General features: G+C 48.2%; 1 protein-coding gene across 1 annotated transcript in view; it reads right to left on the bottom strand.

The window, feature by feature from the left end:
* Nucleotides 1–26,776, bottom strand: part of LOC130475209 (retroviral integration site protein Fli-1 homolog) — a 47,199-nt gene that overhangs the window by 1,456 nt on the left and 18,967 nt on the right. The window contains exons 2-8 of the mRNA XM_056846949.1: nucleotides 13,405–13,607; nucleotides 8,624–8,778; nucleotides 7,333–7,536; nucleotides 5,523–5,606; nucleotides 3,405–3,470; nucleotides 2,500–2,559; nucleotides 463–510 (exon numbers count right to left, since the gene is read on the bottom strand). Coding sequence (XP_056702927.1) covers nucleotides 463–510; nucleotides 2,500–2,559; nucleotides 3,405–3,470; nucleotides 5,523–5,606; nucleotides 7,333–7,536; nucleotides 8,624–8,778; nucleotides 13,405–13,607 — 820 coding nt within the window. The remainder of the gene's footprint in view (nucleotides 1–462; nucleotides 511–2,499; nucleotides 2,560–3,404; nucleotides 3,471–5,522; nucleotides 5,607–7,332; nucleotides 7,537–8,623; nucleotides 8,779–13,404; nucleotides 13,608–26,776) is intronic.

The following is a 26,776-nucleotide window of genomic DNA, read 5'->3' as shown; positions in this document are numbered from 1 at the left end:
CTGGAGAAAATGGCCGCTTTGGCGATTGGACTCTATGGCATTGAAGTCCCTTCCCTCCCCAAACCCCGCCCTCCTCAGGCTCCACCCCAAAAACCTCCTGCCAGTGGCGAAGAGGGACCTGGCAACCCTTGCCCAGAGGCACCTCAAAGACTAGTTAATTTTTCCAGGGATGAGTCAAAGCTCACTTTATCAGCCAGTACATTAAACTTCTGGCTGATAAAGTGAACACTAACTCATCCCTGGAAAAATTAGTTGGTCTTCAAGGTGCCAGTGGGCTCCAATTTGTTTTTTCTATTTCTACACCCATATTTCCCCCCTGAAGAAATGCAAAAGGCAGATGTTCAATAGGTGAAGCTCCCACGTCTGTGTAATACCTTCATGCCAGGAGAAAAAGGTACTCCTTCCCCTAAACCTGTCGCCCCCTGCCCCACAACCCCCAAGAGGAAGGAGATTTGGACCCACCTGGGTTGGCCAAGCGGCTGCTGGTGGGTCCCAGGACCTGGTATGGATCTGGCAGGAACGAGAAGTGAATCAGAGAGAAGGGCTAGAGCCAGGTGCACTCAAGTGATCCTTCCCCACTTCTGCCTAGGGCTGCCAACCTCCAGGTACTGGGGGAGAAACAGGCACCTCTATACTAATACCAAAGGTTAGGAAAATAGTATAGGAGCGAAGAACATTTACAAACAAGGTGCAATTTATATAAGCTACTGAGATACCTATAAACATACAATGTACAAACACAAGTAACCACACTATAGCCAACACACAGTATGTACAAAATATACAATCAAAGGGCAAAAAGTCTTTCAAAGATCTCAGCAGAGTACCAAGTAAGTAATGAGTTCAAGTTCAATATTCAAGATGAATGAGAAACCACAATCTTCAATAGGATACGGCCGTTTCAAATTCACAATAATGTAGAATCCTTCTTCAGTCCTTCCTGTATTTTAAAACGGCAGTACATAGTCATATACTCTAGATTACAGCTATTCAAGATGCAAAGTTAAATGAATAAAACATACTTACAGAGAATTGCTTCTAAAGAGTGTATAGTCATACACAATCATTCTCTGTAAGTATGTTTTATTCATTTAACTTTGCATCTTGAATAGCTGTAATCTAGAGTATATGACTATGTACTGCCGTTTTAAAATACAGGAAGGACTGAAGAAGGATTCTACATTATTGTGAATTTGAAACGGCCGTATCCTATTGAAGATTGTGGCTTCTCATTCATCTTGAATATTGAACTTGAACTCATTACTTACTTGGTACTCTGCTGAGACCTTTGAAAGACTTTTTGCCCTTTGATTGTATATTTTGTACATACTGTGTGTTGGCTATAGCGTGGTTACTTGTGTTTGTACATTGTATGTTTATAGGTATCTCAGTAGCTTATATAAATTGCACCTTGTTTGTAAATGTTCTTCGCTCCTATACTATTTTCCTAACCTCCAGGTTCTAGCAGGAGATAGTACAATAGAGATCAGTTCCCCTGGAGAAAATGGCCGCTTTGGCGATTGGACTCTATGGCACTGAAGTCCCTCCCCTCCCCAAACCCCGCCCTCCCCAGGATTTGCCCCCCAAACCTCCAGGTGTTTCCCAACCCGGAGCTGGCAACCCTACTTCTGCCTGCCTCGTCTCTCTCATCCCATCATCCTAGGATGCCTGGCTGCTAATCTCGGTGCCTTTCTGGCCCAGTCCTCATTGAGGTGGTAAATCTGGGTCAGGACGGTACCACTGGAGCCTGCAAGTGGAGGGGGGGTCATCTATTGGGTGCTTGCCTTGAGCACAGAAAGCCGGTATGTCAAGGAAAAGCTGCTAGTTTTCTGTCCGGAGGGCTTTCCTTGTTTGCATCGAGGCATCTACTCCCGCCTATGGCCTTGTGTGGCACAGCTCCATCGCAGGCGTCTCAGCTCAGCGAGGCCACCAGCCAAACCATATCAGACCCACTCTGGACTACTGAATTGGGAGCAAGGTCCCAAAAGACCACCTTGGTGGAGTCGCTAGCTTCCTTTCCTAGCAGGGCTCCGGTGCCTTTAACAGCTAAAAGACCCAACAGATAATCCTTTCCCCAAAGCCCTGCCATCCTGCAGGAAAAGATTCACCGGCAGAATTTCTTCCCTTCGCCTCCGAGAGCTGCAGATGTTGGCGCGACGGCACCGTCAGGACATGGTTGCCATCCTCGACTAACCCAGAGTGCTGCCGAGGGGGCTCGGTGGCCAACGCAACCGGTGGCCAACGCAACCGTATATACGTAAAGAAAACGGCCTCGCCTGCTGTTATATTTTAATCAGTCGCTCGATCTGCTGCTAGCTCTTCGCAGCGGCAGAGATAAGGGTTTTTTCCCCCCTCCCCTTTATCGCTGGCTCATGTTTGTAGATTGCATCGACATTCAAGGCCCCGGGAGGAGGGCTGGTTAAAAAAAAGAAGATCAGCAACCCAACGAGAAGACAGGAAGTGGTAGAGCTTGCCCCAGAGGGAGGGATGGTGGTGTACCTGGCGCGACGCGTGTCGAATCCGGAGTCCGGCCCACGTTCGGGATCTGTGACGGGGAGCCTAAAGCGCAGAAGAGCGCAAGCAAGAGAGAAAGGGAAAAGGTCCTGGCGGTCACTTGGTTTAACTAGAAACAAAAGCCGGGCACCGTGTTTGGCTGGGAACAAACGCAATGGCACAATCACGGGGCAATGCCCATACTTTGCAGGGCCGACGACGTGGGAGGAAGGGGCTGGCTGAAGGGGACGCAACGGCTCCAACCAGCCCCGCGTCCCCGAACTCCGTCTGAGGAAGGTCCAGTACCGTGGTGACTAAAGAGAACTTCCACATTCAGAGGCAGTAAACCTCTGGATCGAGTATTGCCAACTTTCAGATGGGTAGGGTTGCCAACCTCCAGGTATTAGCTGGCGATCTCCTGCTATTACAACTGATCTCCGGCCGGTAGAGATATGTTCACCTGGAGAAAACGGCCACTTTTGGCAATTGGACTCTATGGCATGGAAGTCCCTCCCCTCCCCAAACCCCACCCTCCTCAGGCTCCACCCCAAATCCTCCTGCCAGTGGCAAAGGGACCTGGCAGCCCTACAGGTTGGACCCACAGAACCCCCGCTATTACAGCTGATCCCCAGGCGACAGAGATCACTTCCCCTGGAGAAAATGGTTGCTTTGTAGGATGGACTCTATGGCACTGGACCTTTGGTTGCTTTGTAGGATGGACTCTATGGCTCCATCCCCCCCAAATCTCCAGAAGGCAACCCTATCTGCCAGGAGGCAACACCTGGGGAAGGCCTTGACCCCAGGCCCTCTTGTTGGCCCTCCAGAGGAACTGGTTGGCCACTGTGTGAGACGGGATGCTGGACTAGATGGACCACCGGTCTGATCCGGCTGGGCTCTTCTCAGGTTCTTACCTTTAGGAGTGGTGCTGATTGGGCCTCCGCTCCAGCTGCTCCGCCGGATTTCCTCGTAGGGAGACTCTGCGCCCAGAGATGGAAAAGGGGTTTGAATTAAACAGGGAGGAGGGCGACCGTTTCAGATTTGGGTGGGGTGCCTTTGGGTATGCGGCAACGTTCCCACCAAGGTTAGAAGAAGCGGGGAGACAAAAGCTGTGAATTTTGCCAACGTTTTCTGGGGTGACGTTTATATGGCGCAAGAGTCAGAAATGGATGCATTCCTCAAGAAGACTTGTGGCCGCTGATGGTCTGAAAGAGGGGAGGCAAGAGATGCCCTGGAGAAGAGATTGCTGGATCAACTCTATTATCAGAAAGAGGACTCCCAGACACTGGCTTGGATCCTGCTATATTTCCATGGGTGGGACCGGGGCGGAGATTTTTTGCCTATTCTTCCCTCCCGCAGAGACCCAGAACACACCCAACCTCCAGGTACAAGCTGGCGATCTCCTGCTATTACAACTGATCTCCAGCCGATAGAGATCAGTTCACCTGGAGAAAATGGCTGCTTTGGCAATTGGACTCTATGGCATTGGATTCCCTCCACTCCCCAAACCCCGCCCTCCCCAGGCTGCACCCCAAAAACCTCCAACCAGTGGCCAAGAGGGACCTGGTAACCCTAAAGAAACCCCAGGAATAGCTTGGTGGGTGAATGGCCAAAATTTGCAGAATCCTACGCATTCTTCAACACATTGTTAAATTGGGGAACTCCCTGCCCCAGGATGTGGTGATGGCTGGCAACTTGGAAGGCTTTAAGAGAGGAGTGGACACGGTCAAGGAGGAGAGGGCTATCCATGGCTACTAGTCAAAATGGATACTAGTCATGCCGCATACCTATTCTCTCTAGTATCAGAGGAGCATGCCTATTATTTTGGGTGCGATGGAACACAGGCAGGATGGTGCTGCTGCAGTCGTCTTGTTTGTGGCTTCCTGGAGGCACCTGGTTGGCCACTGTGTGAACAGACTGCTGGACTTGATGGGCTTTGGTCTGATCCAGCGGGGCTTTTCTTATGTAAATCTAGGCCACATTCTGCACCAACAGGGGTTTCCAAACACCTCTCAAAGGGATTTCCGTGCAGTGTTCTTTACCGTAATCTAGTCTGGGTACAACCAAGACACGGTGGCCAGATCTGCCAATGAATCCCAGTGCAGGGCAGCTTCATATAGCCACATGTCTAGATTGGATCCCTCGAGACGGCGAGTGATGGCTCTCTCCTTTGGAAGCGTACCCTCACTCTTAATAAACTCCAAGCAGAAAGAAAGATATCCCATCAGGATGCCTAGCCTAGCCCTGTTTCTCTGTTACGTTAGTTTTCCATATGCGGGGAAGTCTTCGGATTTAACACCCAAGAGCATCCAAACATGCACTCTCTTACACGATCTGGATGCAGCCAAAGGTACGCTATCAGTGCAATCCTAAGGAAAGTTACTCTAGTCTACGCCCATTCATTTAAATGGACGTAGACTGGAGTAACTCTGCATAGGATTGCACTGTATGTAATTCTCCTGCTTGGGATGACAGCTGTCACCCTGGCATTTCCTAAGTGGTCCCCCAGAGCATAGAAGAAGAAGAAATGGAAGAAGAAGAAATGGAAGAAGAAGAAATGGAAGAAGAAGAAGAGTTGTTTTTTATATTCTGACAAACCGGCTTACAATCGCCTTCTCTTCCTCTCCCCACAACAGACACCCTGTGAGGTAGGGGGGGCTGAGAGAACTCTAAGAGAACTGTGACTAGCCCAAGGTCACCCATCTGGCTTCGTGCATAGGAGTGGGTAAACAAATCCAGTTCACCAGATTAGCCACCGCCACTCATGCGGAGGAGTGGGGAATCAAACCCGGTTCTCCAGATAAGAGTCCACCGCTCCAAACCACCACTCTTAACCACTATACCATGCTGGCTCTCCAGCGTCAAGATTGCAGGGTCAACTCTATGGCCAGGTTTTCCCCGACCCTGGGGTTTGCTCTCTAGCATCACGAACAGGCCCTGTGTTGTGCTGCAGTTTCCCCAGGAAACCCACTTCTTACTCCCCGGTCCTACCATCACTGCCTTCGTTACAGACAACCACGTTGCCAACTTACCGGTTTTGACTTGTGCCCTCGGTGGCGGTGGGGGTGGCTGTTGGGTGATTACCGGCGATGATGGATATGTAAAGGTGGGGCTGCCTGTGCAGGGGAGGAAAGAGGAAGAAGGCGTCAGAGGAGAGGGGGCCCGAGCGGTAACTGGCCAGCCGCAGACCGCTCTCTTGTTCTGCGGACTCAAGATCTGGGAGTCGTTATTCTAAGGTTATAGCTCCCATCTTTCCAAGTGAGGCATTCGGAGACAACTCGGCGATAGTGTTTCCGCTAAGACCATTATCCCATCTCAAAAACCTTATCTGATTCAACATTGGAGGCTTAAATGTGCATACATCTGCCTAGGGATAAAACTTTTCATTTCGAAGATGATGGTGCGCTTCCATTGTTTTCAGACAATGGTCTTCCATGCGTGGCTGTTTCCCTCGCCGTCACCCCTCTGACGACTTTGGGTCTTTGTTTTCATTACGCATGCCGTTTCCGACCGTCAGAGGTCGCCTCGCTCTCCCCCTGCATTTCCCCACGTTTTGCCCGCATTTTCAGAGAGCCTGTTTTATCTCGAATTTCGAAACGTGGGGAAACGCAGGGGGAGCGCGAGGCGACCTCTGACGGTCGGAAACGGCATGCGTAATCAGCACAAAGACCCAAAGTCATCGGAAGAATAGTTGGTTTTTATATGCTGACTTTCTCTACCACTTATGGAAGAATCACACTGGCTTACAATCACCTTCCCTTCCCCTCCCCACAACAGACACCCTGTGAGGTAGGTGGGGCTGAGAGAGCTGTGACTAGCCCAAGGTCACCCAGGTGGCTTCATGTGTAGGAGTGGGGAATCAAAGCCGGTTCTCCAGATCAGAGTCCACCGCTCCAAACCACTGCTCTTAAGCACTACACCATGCTGGAGGGATGACGGTGAATGAAATAGCCATGCATAAAAGACCGATGTCCAGATACTTGTATGTTGTCTTAGATTTACTTCATTTGTACCCCATTTTTCTGCCCAGTGGGGGACCCGAAATGGCTGACAGCTTTCTCCCCTTCTTCATTTTACCCTCACGACAACCCTGTGAGGTAGGTTAGGCTAAGAGAGAGTGCCTGGCCCAAAGTCATCTCACATGTTTCCACGGCAGAACAGGGATTCAAACTTGGCGCTTCCAGGTTTGAGAGCCAGTGTTGTGTTGTGGACAGTGGTGGACTAGGGCCTTGGGCGACCTGGTCTCGAGTCCCGACTTATATCATGGAAGCTCGCTGGGCGGCCTTGGGCACCTCACAGTCTCTCAGCCTGGCCTGCCTCACAGGACTGTTGTGAGAAAACGGAGAACAAAGTTCTAAGCTACTTTGAGTCATAGCATAATAGCATCATAGAGTTGGAAGGGACCACCAGGGTCATCTAGTCCCCTGCACAAAGCAGGAAATTCACAACTACCTCCCACCCACACCCCCAGTGACCCCTCCTCCATGCCCAGAAGACGGCCAAGGTGCCCTCCCTCTCACGATCTGCCTAAGGTCATAGAACCAGCATTGCTGACAGATGGCCATCTAGCCTCTGCTTAAAAACCTCCAGGGAAGGAGAACCCACCACCTCCCGAGGAAGCCTGTCCCGCTGAGGAACCGCTCTAACGGTTAGAAAATTATTCCCAACTGGGAGAAAAGCGGGCTGTCAATCAATAAACGCCAGCGCATCTTCTAGACCTTAGTCTGACACTCCAACCAGAATGCCACGCGGATGCTCCCAAGACGGGGCTTGGCGTCTGCCGTTTGTTTTAAAATTCAATGTTGCGGTTGGCGAACAGGTGATGGAGGGCTGAGGGCTTACTCTGGCGTAGGTACGACAGGTGAGACAGCAAGATGTCCGCGTTGTACGGCGTGGTGAGCCGCAGGAAGCCTTCCTTCCCCAGCTTGCACAGCTCCTTGCCGTCCACGTGGTGGAAGAGGGCATGGTCCACGTCCAGCAGGCTGTACTCCTTCACGGCCCAGTCTAGCCACTGGCGGACGTGCTCGTGGGTCCAGACGCCGGGGTCTGTTGGGGGAAATACAGTGATTGGGGAGGAATGAAGTGGAGGGGCTCGTGGCTCAGGGGTAGAGCGTCTGCTTGGCATGCCGAAGGGCCCAGGTTCGATCCCTGGCATCTCCGGTTAAAGGGACCAGGCAAGTAGGTGATGCGAAAGACCTCAGCTTGAGACCCCGGAGAGCCGCTGCCGGTCTGAGTAGACCACACTGACTGTGATGGACCATGGATCCGATTCAGTATAAGGCAGCTTCATGTGTTCAACAAGATTTACTGGGTATAAGCTTTCAAGTTGTGAAGGAGTGACTGCTGGCTTAAGGGTATAGGCTCTTGCCTCTGGGGAGGGGCCGTGGCTCAGTGGTAGAGCACCTGCTTGGCATGCAGAAGGTCCCAGATTCAGTCCCCGGCGTCTCCAGTTAAAGGGACTAGGCAAGTAGGTGATGTGAAAGTAGAATTGCCAACCTACAGGTACTATAAACTGGAGGTGTATAATACATCTTAAGGACTTTGTGGACCTTGCTGCTGGTCGTAAGAAATATTCCCCCTGGGGGCATCATGATCTGGGATGATTGTATTATAAAGAAGAAAACTGTGTAAATGCATAGAAGCCTATTTGACATTAATTTCAGGCTTTTTGTAATTTAGAATTTAGTTATATAGTGTTAAGCATATACAGTGTGCATATTGCAGTAGTATATTAGTAAAGGTGCATATGTTAAAGAAAATTAGTGGCTGTGTACTGAGATTATTTCCTTAGGGATTTACTAACCTACAGGTACTAGCTGGAGATCTGCCATTACAACTGATCTCCAGCTGATAGAGATCAGTTCACTTGGAGAAAAGGCCGCTTGGGCAATTGGACTCTACGGCATTGCAGTCCTTTCCCTCCCCAAACCCCGCCCTCCTCAGGCCCACCCCAAAAACCTCCCGCCTGTGGCAAAGAGGGACCTGGCAACCCTATGTGAAATACGTCTGCCTGAGACCCTGGAGAGCCACTGCCAGTCTGAGTAGACAATTCTGACTTGGATGGACCAAGGGTCTGACTCTGTATAAGGCAGCTTCATGTGTGTTCATGTGTGTGGGTGGTTTTTGTGCTGACCTGCGGGGACGATGACCCTTTTCTCCTCGCTGGGGGCGTTGGCTGGGGGGCTGTTGCGCGGGTTGTTGTAGCCACCGGGGTACGATATCTCAGAAGGGTCCACGGCACCTCCTGCTTTGTTCCTCCGGGTGACGCTACAGTCGACAGGCGACTGCCTAGGAGAGAGAAGAAGGGAGCTTAATGGATCAGGCCCTCGAGCTCATCCCAAAAAACGTGTCCTGTTTATGTATTTGTTGGAAACAATTTCCATGCTGCCTCTTCTGAGTCCTGCTTCAGGCGGCTCATGGCATAAAAGATAAAAATCACAAAAATTAAAAAAAAAACTAAAATTAATAACCGTTAAAGACCAGTACATAAAAGAATTAAAAGCAACAAAAGAACAGAATGGCCCTGAAATTTAAAAAGCACAGAGAATCCCAAATGGCACATATGCTTTGCATTAGAAGAAGAAAAGTTAGTTTTTATATGCCAACTTTCTCTACCACTTAAGGGAGAATCAAACCAGCTTACGATCACCTTCCCTTCCCACACAACAGACACCCTGTGAGGTAGGTGGGGCTGAGAGAGCTCTAAGAGAGCTGTGACTAGCCCAAGGTCACCCAGCTGACTTCATGTGTAGGAGTGGGGAAACAAATCCAGTTCACCAGATTAGCCTCTGCTGCTCATGTGGAGGAGTGGGGAATCAAACCTGCTTCTCCAGATCAGAGTCCACCACTCCAAACCTCTGCTCTTAACCACTACACCATGCTGGCTCTCAACAATTTCAAGCTACTGGTTGCGTATCCCTTATCCAGACTGCTTGGGACCAGAAGCGGTCCATATTTCGGATCTTTCCGTATTTTGGAGTATTTTGGAACACCCAACACAGGAGCTTGTTACAATACAGCCCGAGTTGGCTGCTGATGAAGACCTTCGTGGTCGAAACAGGGACTTAACCGGCCCCCTGTATATCTTGTCGGCATTGTTCGCCACTGCCATTTGTGTGAACTCTGAGTTATTAAACTCCATGAAGCATCTACAGAAGAAAATCAATATCTTCGTTTCAAGCCACGTGACGCTCCGTGACTGCAACTAAACGCTTCCTTGTGCAAGTAGCGATACATTCGCAAGGACTTTTTTGTCACTTTCAATGCTTCAATGTTTTAATGCCTGTGAATTAACACAGTGTTTCAACTACGTGACTTTATTATTGTATGTACACATAATGAATTCATAACTGTGCTGTTCTATATGCCCAAATTGAATATAGTATTATAGCAACTTATTTAACAAAGCATTATTTCATTGTGTTCTTTTTTACTGCTATTTATTGTTTACTAACCTCCAGGTGGTGGCTGGAGATCTCCCGCTATTACAACTGATTTCCAGCTGATAGAAGTCAGTTCCCCTGGAGAAAATGGCCACTTTGGCAATTGGACTCTATGGCATTGAAGTCCCTTCCCGCCCCAAACCCCATCCTTCTCAGGCTCCGCCCCCAAAACCTCCCACCTGTGGCAAAGAGGGACCTATGTATAAGGATCATAAGGTACAAGGCCAGGAAAGTCCTGCCCGGAGACCCAGAAAAGCCAGGGAAGGGGCCGTGGCTCAGTGGTAGAGCATCTGCTTGGCATGCAGAAAGCCTGAGGTTTGACCCCCAGTATCTCCAGTTTAAAAGATCTGGCAGTAGGTGATGGGAAAGACTTCTGCCTGAGACCCTGGAGAGCAGCTGCCAGTCTGAGTAGGCAAGACTGACCTTGATGGACCAGCGGTCTGACTCGGTATAGGGCAGTGTCTTATGTCAATCAGGAGTAGAGGACATTGGGCTACCTGTGTCAGCTCTTTGGCCCATTGCGCTGCAATGGTGCGCCATGTTCCCCTTTTCCAGCTGCGCTCTTGTGAAAGCTCTGAGACCTGGAAGACGACTTCCTGGTAGACCTTTTCCCCCAAGGCCTGCCATCCTTTCGGGAACGTTTGCCTGCAAATTCCGCTGCAGCCTTGACCCGTATGGACTCCTACCAACCCAACCCCTCCCAGCCGCCTCCCTTTATTGATGCCAAGATGCTAATCCAAGCTATTTGGCCAAAGGGAAGTGAGTTATTTCCTGTGGGTTTCTGAGCAGCCACAAAACTGGAGAGGAGAAGATCAGTCTCGCTGCCCGTTATGAGGCTTCGGGGAAGGGGGAGAGGGCAAAACGGGGCGCCCTCTCTGATGCCATCCCCAAGAGCTCTTGCAGAAGGGGCCAGGGTAGGATTGGTCACACCTTTGCACCAAGGAGTCCCACGCTTAAGCTCCAAATCACCATGCTGTTAGGACCAGCCAGCCTGATAGGGTTATAACCAGTTCTATGGTTGGCAACTGATCACGGGAAGGAAAAAAGCGAATTTGCTCATTAACTCCTTAATTCAACCTGGATTTTGTCCTAAAGCATCTGAAATTCTAGGTTCAGAAATTCTGTGTTCACCTCCTTGGGGGACGCTATTTGGGCAGAAAGGTAGCATATAAAGATTTTAAATATCGCTTTACTCTGGTTAGACCTCACCTAGAGTATTGTGTTCAGTTTTGGGCACTGCAATTTAAGAAGGCTGTAGACAAGCTGGAACGTGTCTAGAGGAGGGCAACAAAGATGGTGAGGGGTCTGGAGACCAAGTCCTGTGAGGAAAGGTTGAAGGAGCTGGGTATGTTTAGCCTGGAGAGGAGAAGACTGAGAGGTGATATGATAACCATCTTCAAGTACTTGAAGGGCTGTCATATAGAAGAGGGAACACAGTTGTTTTCTGTTGCCCCAGAAGGTCGGACCAGAACCAACGGGTTGAAATTAAATCCAAAGAGTTTCCATCTAGACATTAGAAAGAGCTTTCTAATAGTTAGAGCGGTTCCTCAGTGGAACAGGCTTCCTCGGGAGGTGGTAAGCTCTCCTTTTCCCTGAAGGTTTTATAGCAGATGCTAGATGGCCATCTGTCAGTAATGCTGATTCTACGACCTTAGGCAGATCATGAGAGGGAGGGCATCTTGGCCATCTTCTGGGCGTAGAGTATGGGTCACTGGGGGTGTGTGGGGTAGTTGTGAATTTCCTGCATTGTGCAGGGGGTAGGACTAGATGACCTTGGTGGTCCCTTACAACTCTGTGATTCTATGATTAGCCAGCCCAATAGGGTTAAAACCAATTCTATGGTTGCCAACTGATCACGGGGAGGAAAAAAAAGCGAATTTGCTCATTTACTCCTTAATTCAAACTAGATTTTGTCCTAAAGCATCTGAAATGCTAGGTTCAGACATTCTGTGTTCACTGCCTTGTGGGACCCTATTTGGGTGGAAAGGTGGCATATAAATGTTTTAAATAAATAAAAGTGAGTGTTATGCTTTGGGAGCCTTCTGCTCTTAAGCGTCAGGTTCCCACAGAAATGGAAATTTCAGATTGTTTCAAAAGACAAGGAACACCTTGTGCGATCGAAAGAAAGCATCACTTTTTTGACTGGCCCTTGCATCTGCCACTGGGAATCGCTGCCCGCCATGCAGAAATCTAGCAGGTCAAGCTTTTGTCTGTTATAGCAATAAAATGATGAAGGGAGCCAGGCCAGTAAAGACAGTTGACAACTATAGAGGCATTGTGAGTCACAGAATACAAGATATCCCTGTTCGTACTTATCAACCAATCTCAAAACACAATTTTCACTTTACGGCAGATCCAGTTATATATATATATATTTTTTCTACTGCTGTAATCTAAACCCCCAAATCTGCCATCATTCCCTTTCACCACCAGGGGGAACCAATGAGACTCCGTCCTCCACCCACTGGCAAGCAACTGGAAGACCAAAGAGTGAACATGGGCTGCAAACACGGGGTTGCCAACGTTTTTCCAAGCACGGCTCCTGTACTTTTAAGTGCTGCAGAAATCCAGCAGCCAAAGCTTTCTCCATGAGGGAGGAGGCGTGGCTCAACTGCAGAACCTCTGCTTGGCATGCAGCAAGGTCCCAGATTCAATCTCTGCCATCTCCAATTAAGGATCAGGTGGTCGGTGATGCGAAAGACTGAGAACATGGAGAGCTGCTGCCAGTCTGGGTAGACAATGCTGACTTTAATGGGATCAAAGGTCTTATTCTGTATAAGGCAGCTTCACGTAGAAGAAGAAGAGCTGGTTTTATATCCTGGTTTTCTCTACCTTTTAAGGAGTCTCAAACCAGCTTACAATCACCTTCCCTTCTTCTCCCCACAACAGACACCAGTGAGGTAGATGGGGCTGAGAGAGTTCAGAGAGAGCTGTGGCTGGCCCAAGGTCACCCAGCTGGCTTCATGTGTAGGAGTGGGGAAACCAACCTGGTTCTCCAGATTAGAGTCCACCGCTCATGTGGAGGAGAGGGGATTCAAACCTGATTCTCCAGATTAGAGTCCACCGCTCTTAACCACTACACCACGCTGTATGTTTGTGCGTGACCGCAACTGTATGGTGTGTGTGTTGGGGGTAGGGTTGCCAACCTCCAGGTACTAGCTGGAGATCTCCTGCTATTTCAACTGATCTCCAGCGGAATGAGATCAGTTCCCCTGGAGAAAATGGCCACTTTGGCCATTGGACTCTATGGCATTGAAGCCCCCCCTCCCCAAAACCCGCCCTCCTCAGGCTCTGCCCCCAAAATCTCCCGCCGGTGGCAAAGAGGGACCTCGCAACCCTAGTTGGGGGGGAGGAGCTTCCCCTGATGAATGCTTAATAGCTGTGTGGCACAGGAGCCCTGCCCAAATAAAAGTTGGCCACCCTGCTGAGCAGGGGTTTCCCCCAGATCAGACCCAAAGCCATCCCTGCTGACCTGCTGGAGCAGTTGACCTGCTCATTCTCCTGCTTGACCACATGGCCTCTGTTGTTCGGGGTTGACCACTGAGGGTCCTCCAAGCCGAGACCTTCTTTGCCGCCGTAGTCGTCCACTGAGGGCAGCTCTGTCTTCAAGAGCTGTGGGGCGCCGAAGGATGGGTCAAATATCGACTGGTCCTCGCTTACCACCGACAGCGCCTCCTGCAGATGGGGGGGAAGCATCAAGGCCAGAGGTTAGCTTTGACCGGCTGCCCTTTGGAGAGGCTTCAGCAAAACATTAAACGAATAGCGGAAAAAGAAGCGTTGGTTTTTATATGCCGCTTTTCTCTACCTTTTAAGGAAAATCAAACTTGCTTACAATCTCCTTCCCTTCCTCTCCCCACAACAGACACCTTGGGAGGTAGGTGAGGCTGAGAGAGTTCAGAGGGAACTGTGACTAGCCCGAGGTCACCCAGCTGGCTTCATGTGGAGGAGATGAGGTAGGAGGTGACAGGCATCTACCTGAAACCCTGGAGAGGCATGGCCAGTCAGATTAGATAATACTCTGATGATAGACCAATGGTCTGGTTCAGTATAAGGCAGCTTCATGTGGACAAGATGTGTTTTGGGCCACGGCTCAGTAGTAGAGCATCCGCTTGACTTGCAGAAGGGCCTGGGTTCAGTCCCGGGCATTTCCAGTTGAAGGGTCCTTTTTGTACATGTCACCAAGTTGCATCTGACGTATGGCAACCCCAGTAAGGGAATCATCCATGTAGAAGTTGCCAACTATACTTTGCACTTCATTACATTTTGAGCCGTCTTGGCCATTGGAATTTCTATGCCTGAAGTTTTTTCCTGTACAACTATTTTGCTTTGAATGTATCGAATCAGCTGATGAAGCCTCCGGCGAAACGTGGATACCGATCTGGACGACACGTTCTAGTATCCCCTTCTCGGCTGTCTCAACGTGGACTGCAACCACTTACCTGTAGCATTGCTACACATATGCAATACTATTAACATATGAACGATATCAGAAATACTTACCTGGATCAAAAGAACATATAGAATTGATGTTGCTCCTTGCACCCTTGTGTATTTGTATATATTGTAAATATTAGTGTCCTTAGTTAAGTATTTCACTTGATATTTTTGCACTTTAATATAGTTGTATTGCATTGAATTGTGTGTGCTGGTTTTGTGTTTTAGCTTCTGAGATCTGACAAGATCAGGCTATACTATACCATTCCACATCCCAAAGAGTCGCTTAGGTACTGGGAAAGACCTGGAGAGCTGCTGCCAGTCAGAGCAGACAATATTGAGCAAGATGCACTAAGGTTCGGATTCCATATTAGGCATCTTCATCTACTGAGATAATATATTCATACACACAGGGATGTTTCAGCAGGTTGCTGCCGATTATTAAAAAGTCAGGAGCCCAAATTATCAGAGTTTATCTTAACTAGCATTTTTTTTAAATCCCACTCTTCCACCAAACAGCTCAGACCAATATGCGCGATTCTCCATTTCCTATTTTATACTCACAACAACCTTTTGAGGTAGGTTAGGGTGAGGGAGAGAGAGAGAGAGAAAGAGAGAGGGGGGTTAACCCAAGGTCACCCAGCAAGTCTTGTGGCGGTGTAAGGATTTGAACCTGGGTCTCAGATCTTAATCCAGTGCTCTGACCCGGCATCCCCAATCTTTTTGAGCCCTGCAGGGAGCAAGAGGAGTAATTGTCAAATATATGGTGGGAATGTGAGAGAAAATAAAACCAACACTGTGGCAGCTAAAAGAGCCTCGTGGCGCAGAGTGGTAAGCTGCAGTACTGCAGTCCAGGCTCTGCTCACGACCTGAGTTCGATCCCGACAGAAGTCGGTTTCAGGCAGCCGGCTCAAGGTTGACGCAGCCTTCCATCCTTCCGAGGTTGGTAAAATGAGTACCCGCTTGCTGGGGGTAAAGTGTAGATGACTGGGGAAGGCAATGGCAAACCACCCCGTAAACAGAAGCTGTTACCGCGCTAGGTATTCCCAGCGATGTATCAAGAGTTTGGAAATGTGATAAAAAACCTCGCTTTAAAAGGGTTTTTGGATGCCACAGCTAAAAAATGGTTGGAAGACGTCTTCACAGCTAAAGGGGCCAAACAAAGTGCGAACAGTATTTTTTATAACAGTTTCAAACTCTTAATACATCGGTGGGAATCCCTAGTGCGCTAACAGCCAGAGTAAACATAGGGATGTGACGTCACTCCATGGGTCAGGAATGACCCGGTGCTTGCACAGGGGACTACCTTTACCATTATGGTGGCAGCTGCTGCCCATAAAGACTGGTCATGCTGCATACCTATTCTCGCTAGTATCAGAGGGGCATGCCTATTATTTTGGGTGCGGTGGAACACAGGCAGGATGGTGCTGCTGCAGTCGTCTTGTTTGGGGGCTTCCTAGAGGCACCTGGTTGTCCACTGTGTGAACAGACTGATGGACCTGATGGACCTTGGTCTGATCCAGCAGGGCCTTTCTTATGTTCTTATGTTCTTACGTGAAGACATTGTTTTAAGCCAATTATTTATCCAGTGGCCAAGCAGAAGCACTGCTGGGCGGGAACCCTTCCCGGCTCCACCGACTTTCCAAAAACACTCGATGGGCACCATGTTGGGGACCCCACCTCTAACTACATTCTGAAATTCTCCATGAGACAAACAGAAAGGTGTTATGAAAGGGAAAGCATAGTTTATAGACACCTTTTCTTGAGTTTCTGAAGGAGAAATGGTTTCAACATGAATAGTTCTAATTTTTTTTATTCTTATTGGTTTAAGTCTTTTTGATTTTGGTTTTGGTTTTTTTATATAGTAAAAATACAAAAGATGAGAAAAAAAGATAAGAGGGAGTCAATCAAACAAATAATACAGACCAAATTGAGATTACCACTACGTATATGAGTCTCCAACAAATTCACGCCAAGGACCCAATTGCATAAAATAAGGCGAACATCCTTATCATATATACTAAATAAAAACCACTTTGGTATATTAAAAGAGTTATAGAATTCAAGGATAGCTTATCTGAATATATCATATGAAAAACAATTAAGCTGGCAAATGGAATACATACCCTAATTTAATTATTCCTGTGATATCTATAATTATTACTAATTGTCATTATTCATCTCTACATACTCTAGTTTCTATATCATCTCAACAAATACTTTACGTTGATAATATATGGGTTTTTTACTGAACATTAAAAAAATATTTCAGAAATGTATAATATGTAATATCTTATTGGTTTAAGTGAAGGCAACTTTTAATACTGTAGTTTTTTTAAAAGATGATGACTTCGGCTTTTAAATTGTGTTTTTTAATGGTCTGTTTCATGCATCAATAGTAGGGTTGCCAGGTCCCCCTTTGCCATCAACGGGAGGTTTTTGGGGCGGAGCCTGAGGAGGGCGGGGTTTGGGAGGGGAGGGACTTCAATGCCATAGAGTCCAATTGCCAAAGCGGCCATTTCCCCCAGGGGAACTGATCTCCATCAGCTGGAGATCAGTTGTAATAGCAGGAGATCTCCAGCTAGTACCTGGAGGTTGACAACCCTTATCAATAGGTCCTATCTTAAGGTATCTGAACGTTTCATTGTGAGTGTATATGTAATGTGATTGTATTAAGGGGAGGGGCCGTGGCTCAGTGGTAGAGCCTCTGCTTGGCATGCAGAAGGTCCCAGGTTCAGTCCCCGGCATCTCCAATTAAAGGGACTAGGCGAGTAGGTGATGTGAAAGACCCCTGCCTGAGACCCTGGAGAGCCGCTGCCGGTCTGAGTAGACAAGACTGACTTTGATGGACCAAGGGTCTGATTCAGTATAAGGCAGCTTCATGTGTTCGTGTACAGACACTGAGTCTCTCTGAGCTCCACACCCATGGCTTGCCAACTTCTTATTTTTTAGCGGACTTGACTCCTGCGTCTCAAGCTCAATATGCAAACGTTGAGCGAGGGAAGCTTTTCCTAACAGGGCGATGAAAAGTGTTCTTGAATTTGCATCGTCTTCTTTTTTTTTAGTGTCCTAAACCATCGAAGAGTTTCAGGCAGGCCGGTTGGCAGGATGTGCGTTTGAAAATAAATTTTAAAAAACCGTCAGAGCTCAGGGTGAGGGTAGCCTCTCTAGTCCCCCCAGCCCCCAACACTTCTTCTTAAAAGAAATAGAGAAATCGTCCAGGCCCAGGATGTTTGCACAGCGGCCTTTTTCAAGAAGAAAGGGTAAGAGCAGAGACTGTGTGACTTAGATTAGGCGTGCAAAAATAGTTGCGCCTTGGGGAGCGGAGTTCATTTCCTGCCCAGCTTTGCACAGTCATCTCTCCTGTTGGAGGTTCACGTGTGTACTTCAGCCCACGACTCTCGTTTTTTGAATGGGAACCCCCCCTTAGGCCTTTTATGCAGGGACGTTTCCCCATGGTCACTCCCGCCGACTGCTTCGGGGCTTCCTTTTGATTATGCGCGCCTTTCCTGACCGTCAGGGGCCGCCTCGCTCTCCCCGCGCGTTTTGCCCGTGTTTTCCAGATGCTGTTTTAGCCAGAGTCTGGAAAATGCAGGCAAAATGTGTGGGGAGAGCAAGGTGACCTCTGACAGTCGGAGAAGACATGCATAATCACAAGGAAGCCCTGAAGCGGTCGGCCGGGGTGACTGCGGGGAAAAGTCCCTACATAAAAGCCCTTCGTTGTAAATTTTTAACTGTCCCCGAATATAGAATACTTTTCACCAAGGCTAGATTAAATGTGCCACCATTGGAGGAGTTGAATAATAATAAAAAGGGGGAGTCAGGTACTAAATGTACAAGACCAACAAAATATTAAACAGTATCCAGCCATTGGTGTAAACTTATATTCAAGACTCACTATGTATTTGTATATAAATATGAATTCAGTGGTAGCCAAGGTACATGTTACATTTGTAATGCAAGTCTTGCAAAATGACACCTTATAATACAGACTGAATAAAAGATAATTCTATTATACAGTGCTTTTTCATATTATTATATGCTGCTAGTTGTGTCCTTCATGTAGCAGCCAAAATCTGTGTTAACAAGCTCCTAGGTTTCACTTGTTTCACAGGGGTTAACTTCCTCTGAGCATTTTCAGACATCCAAACTTCTTTCTAACAAAATTACAATAACAAATCAAATACTTTTAAAACTTACTGTCTCCAAAATTTTCACTACTATATATATTTCTGAATAGCGTATTACAATCATTGCACCTGAGCAGGATCTGAATAGGATCTATTAGTACATACATAGAATTCCTCAATCCTTATATAATGCTTTTATCTGTAGATACAATAAGTACAACATTCTAATTCAAATTACATTTTACCAAAAATGTTCTATATAAACAAAACGTTGAATTGTCTTTATCTTAGGCTATGCTGTTTTGTTCTCTTAATGAGTTACCAACGCATAATCATCTTCATAGACTCATGTTAACATCTCCAAGCAGACCTATAAAGTGCTCAGATGGGACTCATTTGCAAAACAATTGAGTACTTAGAAAGGAATGTTCTTTACTTATACTGTCCAATTTATATAAAATTTGAAAAGTAACATCTTTCTCAGTATGTTTATCATCCATAAAATGTTGCACTAAGGGGGCTTCTCTAATATGATCCCTAATTCTAGAAATGTGTTCTAATATGCCCAGAAACATTTATTACAACAAGAAGCAAGACTTATCTTTAAATGGAATAGTTCACATCCTAGAGGGCTATATGCAACCTGGGATTTATCTAGTTACTTGTGAGTAAAGATATACTGAATGATTACACCTGTATGTCATTGAAGTAGAACAGAACATTCCTTTCCTGGTTCACTGGATCAGAGTCCGCCGTTCATGCGGAGGAGCAGGGAATCAAACCCGGCTCTCCAGATTAGAGTCCAGCACTCTTAACCGCTGCACCACGCTGGCCAGAGGCTTTGTCAAGTTTTCTTAAAAGCAGGGCTTGGAATCAGTTTGGAAAACACGGCAGGGAGGGAATCGACCGACTGAGGTTTCCCATGGCTGCACTGTGAGGTTTTTCCACCTCTCTGCCTGGCTTGACAATGGAATTCCAGGGCGGTGACGCAGCCCTGGCTCAGGAAATGCAGGGAGGAGGCTCCTTGCAATCAAAGCTAGGGCGGCCAAACCTCTGTAACAAACTCCATTTACCTCTGTATCTCTGGTGCAGAAAAAAAGAAGAAGTTGTCAAAACTGTATTCATGAGCTACACTTGTAATTCTTGAAATCAATACATAAAGATCTGGTTCTCCCTTGTTGGGACCTGGGGGCAGAGCTCTATGGGTTTGGGCTAGGGCTGCCAGCTTCCTGAACACATGAAGCTGTCTTATACTGAATCAGACCCTTGGTCCATCCAGGTCTACTCAGACTGGCAGCGGCTCTCCATGGTCTCAGGCAGAGGTCTTTCACATCCCCTCCTTGCCTTTGGTCCCTTTAACTGGAGATGCCGGGGATTGAACCTGGGACCTTCTGCATACCAAGCAGAGGCTCTACCACTGAGCCGTAGCCCCTCCTGGTGCCTCCTAGAGCTCTGCCACAATTATAACAGATTCCCAGACAAGAGATCAGTTCCCCTGGAGAAAAGTGGCTGCTTTGGAGGATAGAGATGTAGAGTCTATGGCATAACCTGCTGAGGTCCCTCCCTTCCCCAAACTGGCCTTCCTCTGGCTCCATCCCCACATTTCCAGGATTTTCCCAACCTGGAGGTGGCAACTGTAGACAGGCCTGATTGCTAGGGTTGCCAGGTCTCTCTTTGCCACCAGCGGGAAATTTTGGGGGCGGAGCGTGAGGAAGGCAGGGTTTGGGGAGGGGAGGGACTCCGATGCCATAGAGCCCAATGGCCAAAGCGGCCATTTTCTCCAGGTGAACTGATCTCTATCGGCTGGAGATCAGTTGTAATAGCAGGCGATCTCCAGCTAGTACCTGGAGGCTGGCAAGCCTACTGATTGCATTGGCCTTCCTCTGGCTCCATCCCCACATTTCCAGGATTTTCCCAACCTGGAGGTGGCAACTGTAGACAGGCCTGATTGCTAGGGTTGCCAGGTCTCTCTTTGCCACCAGCGGGAAATTTTGGGGGCGGAGCGTGAGGAAGGCAGGGTTTGGGGAGGGGAGGGACTCCGATGCCATAGAGCCCAATGGCCAAAGCGGCCATTTTCTCCAGGTGAACTGATCTCTATCGGCTGGAGATCAGTTGTAATAGCAGGCGATCTCCAGCTAGTACCTGGAGGATGGCAAGCCTACTGATTGCATTTTTTCCAGCAATGTGCTGATTCTGTGCAGTTGCTGTTTTCATTTAAAGGGTCCAAATTTCAAAGACACGCTAGAATCCACTGAAGGGAGCAAGCCAACCAAAGCAAGTGTACTCAGAAGTAAGGCCAATTTTATTTAATGGGGCTTACTGCCAGGGAAAGCCTTCTTAGGACTGTCAAATAAAGCACCGTGTTGCCTGATCGCGCCGATCTATATGTTGCCTTGGATTTTCTGGATAGTTTTGTTATATCGGTCATTCCCACTGAAGGAGAGAAGATGTCTCAGAAAGTACCATCAAAACACAGCCGACTTACGGCGACCCCGTGGGGTTTTTCACGGCAAGGAACGTTCACAAGTGGTTTGCCGCTGTCTGCCTCTGCACAGCGACCCCGCTATGGTCTCCCATCCAAGTCCTAACCAGGACTGACCCTGCTTGGCTTCTGAGAGCTGGTGAGATTGGGCCAGCCTGAGCCATCCAGGTCAGGGTTCCTTTTCAGTACCGCGGAGGGCTTTGCCTGTGCCTCTTAGGGCTGCCAACTGGTCAAGAGAGAAGTTACCTTAGAGGAATTTTCCAGTTCGTTCCAGCTAAGCTCTCCGATTCACACACTGGCCGTTACTGGTCAAGGTCATCTACTCAGGGCCCGTTAGTTAGCTCACACAGTTCAGCTGGGAATCTGGTAAGGGAGGGGGTCCTCACTCTCATCCTGGAAAGTACCATGAATACTGCCCAGTGGTTGGCTGAGGAGGTTACGGACAGTGTTTTTTCCCATAAGAGACAAAAATTCTTATCTCCTTTTACCCTTTTCTTCCTATCCCTCCTTGCAGCTGAGAAAATATTTGTATTATGCTCTGGAACCCTTTGCTTTAAGAACCAACTGCAATGGGTTAGGAGCCCAGGAAGGAAGATAGCTAGGCAGTTTTGTTACTTTTGTGCATTTCACTGCCGCTGAGCTATATGCCGCGTTTTTGTATCATTTATTGAGTTTCTTCAATATGTTGGGTCTTAGGTAGCGAGTTGCATTGTATTGCAGACAGTCAAGGGTGAAATTGCTTGTAACCAAGCTGACCAGATCCAAAGGTGATGTGACCTGCAGTATGTGCCAACTAGCTATTGGTTAAACAGGACAGTTGTAAAAGTATTTGCCTATTAAGTGCTTCTTCTTTGTTTAGCAAGAAGCCACAGCCATTGTATTTTAGATCTTACTAGGTGAAGCTGTAGAAACTCCCAGCTATGAATCTGGGAAGTGATAGGAAACTTAGAATGTAGTAAGGAATTTATTATTTTAAACTCAAAGTTACCCTTCCCTGATGTTAGTAAGTAAAGTTGATTTTTGCTAAGAGAACAGACTGCGAGTCTTTATTGTATGCGTGCAACCTTAATTAGCTTCTACCGCTCATACCATTAATATTCAACGATCCATTTCCTCTGACAAGGGTATTAATTCCCATCACAATAAAGCCTTCTTTTGCTTTATGGTGCATGTTGCACGGGGAGTCACTGAGACCAAACCTTGATTATGTTACTGCAGCAAGGCCAGGTCAACCTTGATAATTTCCCCTGCATTACAACTGATCTCCAGACTACAGAGATCAGTTCTCCTGGAGAAGAGGGCAGCTTTGGGGTGTTGGCTCTATAGTGTCACATCCCTGATGAGCTCCCTCCCCTCTTCAGCGTGGCATAGTGGTTAAGAGTGGCGGGCTCTGATCTGGAGAACCGGGTTCGGTTCCCCACTCCTTCACACGCAGTCCGCTGGGTGACCTTGGGCCAGTCACAGTTCTCTCTGAACTCTCTCAGCCCCTCTTGCCTCACAAGGTGTCTGTTGTGGGGAGGGGAAGGGAAGGCGATTGTAAGCAGCTTTGAGACTCCTTACGGTAGAGAAAAGGGGGGCATAAAAAATAACTCTTCTTCTTTTCCACCCTCCCCAGGCTCTGCCCCTAAACCTCCAGGAATTTCCCAGCATGGAGTTCATAACCCTTATCTCTCTCCAAAGTCTGTCCTCTTCAATCACTGCTCTCAAATCTCTAGGAATTTGCCAAATTGGAGCTGGCAACCCTATCTGCAAGAACAGGGGAGAGTAGTGGGTAGAGTTGATATTGTTGGTCCTCCAGCCCTTGGAGAGCTTTAAAAAAAACCCGAGTGATTGCCGTCTTTTTGGGGCCGTTCCTCCTCCCGTCTCACACCTCAATTTCCTCTGGCCTTTTTCTATGTCCTGAATCCTACAGATGTTTATAAGCACGCAAACTCCTTCTGCTAAAGGGGCACTTAGCAGGCAAAACAGCCTCTCCCTCCTCTTTATTCTAGATCAGGCAAGGAGTTTTTATTCCTTGCCCTCTGCCGATAACACAGGGGGGTGCGACCTATGAGTCCATAGCCGAACGTGACTCAGTGCAGAACCACATATAACCAGTTTTGTAAAAAATAATAATAATAAAATAATTAAGGTCTATTGGAGGGGTAGCTGGGATGCTGCAATCACCAGGATGCAAAAGGAATGGCAGACAATGATTTCTATGGGGCGAGATGGTTTACAGAAAGGGACGTTACAGAGAGGAACGGTTGCCCGTGATCCAAGTACAAATCATGCACGGATTCATTCCAGCATACTAAAGAAGTTGTGCAGGGTGCTCCTGTGGCTATTTATAACTTATTGTGGGATCTTACGTGTGCCACTAGGGAGGGAAGGCAGCATGGTATAGCCCGATCTCGGCAGATCTCGGAAGCTAAGCAGGGTCAGCCCTGGTTAGTATTTGGAGGGGAGACCACCAAGAAAGTGCAGGGTTGCTATACAGAGGAAGGCACTGGCAAACCACCTCTGTTAGTTTCATGCCTTGAAAACCCCGCAAGGGGATGCCATGGGTCGGCTGTAGGGTTGCCAACCTCCAGGCAATAGCTGATCTCCTGCTATTACAACTGATCTCCAGGCGACAGAGATCAGTTCCTCTGGAGAAAATAGCCGTTTTGGCATTGAAGTGCATGATCGTCAAACAGAGAACGTGTGAGTGTTTCTTCTCAGCGATGGCTTTATCCCGATGCATCTTTAATTAAGGAAGATATTTAAAATGTATGATTTGTTGACAATAAATATTTGTAAGAATCACAAACTGGTGATTCTTTAATTTCTGCTATACACACCATTCAGCAAAGCCTCCCGATTCCCCAAGAATGGTTTGGGGAAGCTGACATTGCTAGCTAATGTGCCTGCACCAAGGGTTGCCAACAGGTCTGGAGAAAAATGCCAGTCCCTTTAATAGAGGCCTGTGTGTGTAAAGGGCCGTCAGGTTTTTGCAGCCGACTTATAGCAATCCCATAGGGGAGAGGTGTCAACTCATTTGTTAGGAAGGCCGGATATGACATAAATGTCATTTGGTCAGGCTCAGCCATGTGTACCACCCCAGATTGGCCATGTGTACCAGCCTGCAGCGGGCTTGCATGCCCATATCAGGACTGGGGGGTGGCTGCCTCCGATGGCTAGCCCAGTGTGTACATCGCCCTCCCCAGCAGCCCCTGACTTTGGTGGGGGTGGGGGAGGGCGATCCAAGTGCTGGGGGGGAAGAAGCCCCTGCCTTCCGATACCTGCTGCCTACATGCTCAGACCTCCACGTGGAGGTGCCATCCAGCAAGCGGTGTCGATCGGAAGTAGGGTTGCCAACCTCCAGGGAGTAAGCACAGAGTACCACATGGGATACATCAAATCACATACATAGTTGCACAGACGATTCTAACTGTTCCCAAAGGGATACAACTGAAGATTATTAATATACTTAAGTTGCTTCTTTCATCCCGACGGGAGAACTGAAAGTATCTGAAATGCCTGCATAATTGAAACATGCATGTGAAGTGATTCTAATTGAAACGGGGCTGAAGAAGAAATGAAACGATCGTCCCCCTGCAACAACATTTATACATGAAGACATCGTTCCAGTTTCTACTTGCTATGAACTTTGATACCTGTATCTTTTGGACTGTTTAGCTATATTGTATATATGTAATTATTTATTTATAGTCACTTTATGCACTTTAATACACTTTGTTCCATATAGTGGTTGTAAGTTTCTTCAGCCGTACTCTGTGCTTATTTCCTAACCTTTGGTATCAGTACAGTGGGGTTTATTTTGGTTGCTCAACCTCCAGGGAGTAGCTGGAGATCTCCTGCTATTACAACTGATCTCTAGCCGATATAGTTCAATTCACCTGTAGAAAATGGCCGCTTTGGCAATGGGACTCTATGACACTGAAGTCCCTCCTCTCCCCCAAATCCCGCCCTCCTCAGGCTCCGCCCCAAAAACCTCCCGCTGGTGGCGAAGAGGGACTTGGCAACCCTAATCAGAAGACCCCTGCCACCCAGAATTGGGAGCAGGGTTGGTGGTGGCTGCCTCCAAGCCACGCAAAGGTTCATCTGTTCATTCCCGTGCACGTCTCTCTTAAAGGGATGGGGCATTTTCCTCTCAGTCTCCTGGTATTAGGGTTGCCAGCTCTGGGTTGGGAAATACCTGGAGATTTTGGGGGTGGAGCCTGAGGAAGGCAGGGTTTGGAGAGGTGAGGGGAGTCAACGCCGTAGAGTCCAATGGCCAAAGCAGCCATTTTCTCCAGGGGAACCGATCTCTGTCACCTGGAGATCAGTTGTAATAGCGGGAGATCTCCAGCCACCACCTGGAAGTTGGCAACCCTACCTGGCACCCCTAATTGCAAAACAAATCCCAGGGGTATGCTCTAGGCCAACGCTTCTTAAACTGTGGGTCGCAACCACTGAATGCGGGGGTCGCAAACAAATTATATGTATGCCAAAAAATTGTTTTAAAATAAATTTCTTTGTGATTTATTATCAGTAAATGTTTGATTTGTATACCTATTTTGTATACCTACATAAGCATAAAAAAAAGTTTAGGATCGCCTCCATAAAATTAACACTAAAACGGTTTTAAGTGTAGTGGAAGTTACTTGCTTCACAGCCCTAAAATTGCCTCATGAATTGTACAAGCTTTCACACACTTTAATTGCCCTCAGTAAAAAACTTGCCACTGCATCGATTATTAGTGGATCCTGTGCGTTCATAAGTAGGCTTGCCGACCTCCAGGTAATAGGTGGAGATCTCCGACTATTACAACTGATCTCCAGATGATAGAGATCAGTTCACCTGGAGAAAATGGCCACTTTGGCGATTGGACTCCAAGGTATTGAAGTCCCTCCCCTCCCCAAACCCCATCCTCCTCAGGCTCTGCCCCAAAAACCTCCCACTGATGGTGAAGAGGGACCTGGCAACCCTATTCATAAGGACGGAGGCCTTGATGCTTACAGGTCATCATTCTCTGTCCACATATATTGGGTCTAGTAATTGAAAATGACCTCTAGCACACCGTTGAATAAAACGTGGGAGACTGATTCAATTTTACATGGGCAAACCCTATCAGCAAAGGGGACTTTATTAAATCTCCTATGCAGCATGGCAGATGGGAGAACATTTAATCTAGCCAGGATATACCGTATTTTTCGCTCCGTTAGACGCACCTGACCATAATACGCCCCCCCTAGCTGGCCATCGGGGCGGGGAAAGCCGGCTTGCGCTGGAACGACGCAAGCCGGCTCAGTGCGCCCTGCCCGCCTCCCAGCTGGAAGGCGGGCGGGGCGCACAGAGCCGGCTCACGCCGTTCCAGCACGCCCAGCCAGCTCTGTGCGCCCCCCTCCTCCCAGCTGGGAGGCGGGCGGGGCGCACAGAGCTGGCTTGCGCCGCTTCAGTGCGCCCAGCCGGCTTTGTGCGCCCCTCCGCCTCCCAGCTGGGAGGCGGGCGGGGCGCACAGAGCCAGGTGGGCGCGCTGGAACAACGCGAGCCGGCTCTGTGCGCCCTGACGGCCAGCTGGGAGGCGGGCAGGGAGCTCAGAGCCAGCTGGGCGCGCTGGAACGGCGCAAGCTGGCTTTCCCCGCCCGCCTCCCAGTGCACCCAGCCGGCTCTATGCATACATTCACTCCATAAGATGCACAGACATTTCCCCTCACTTTTGAGGAGGAAAAAAGTGCGTCTTATGGAGCGAAACATACGGTAGGCTGTTCTTCGGTTAGGATCGGTTAGGCATGTAAAATGTTGGGGTATAAAGAGACTACTGGGGGAAGGCT

This window comes from Euleptes europaea, chromosome 3, assembly GCF_029931775.1.
Source record: "Euleptes europaea isolate rEulEur1 chromosome 3, rEulEur1.hap1, whole genome shotgun sequence".
NCBI lineage: Eukaryota > Metazoa > Chordata > Lepidosauria > Squamata > Sphaerodactylidae > Euleptes > Euleptes europaea.
Note: the sequence above shows the minus strand (reverse complement) of the source record. Positions and strands in the feature narration are given on the sequence as shown.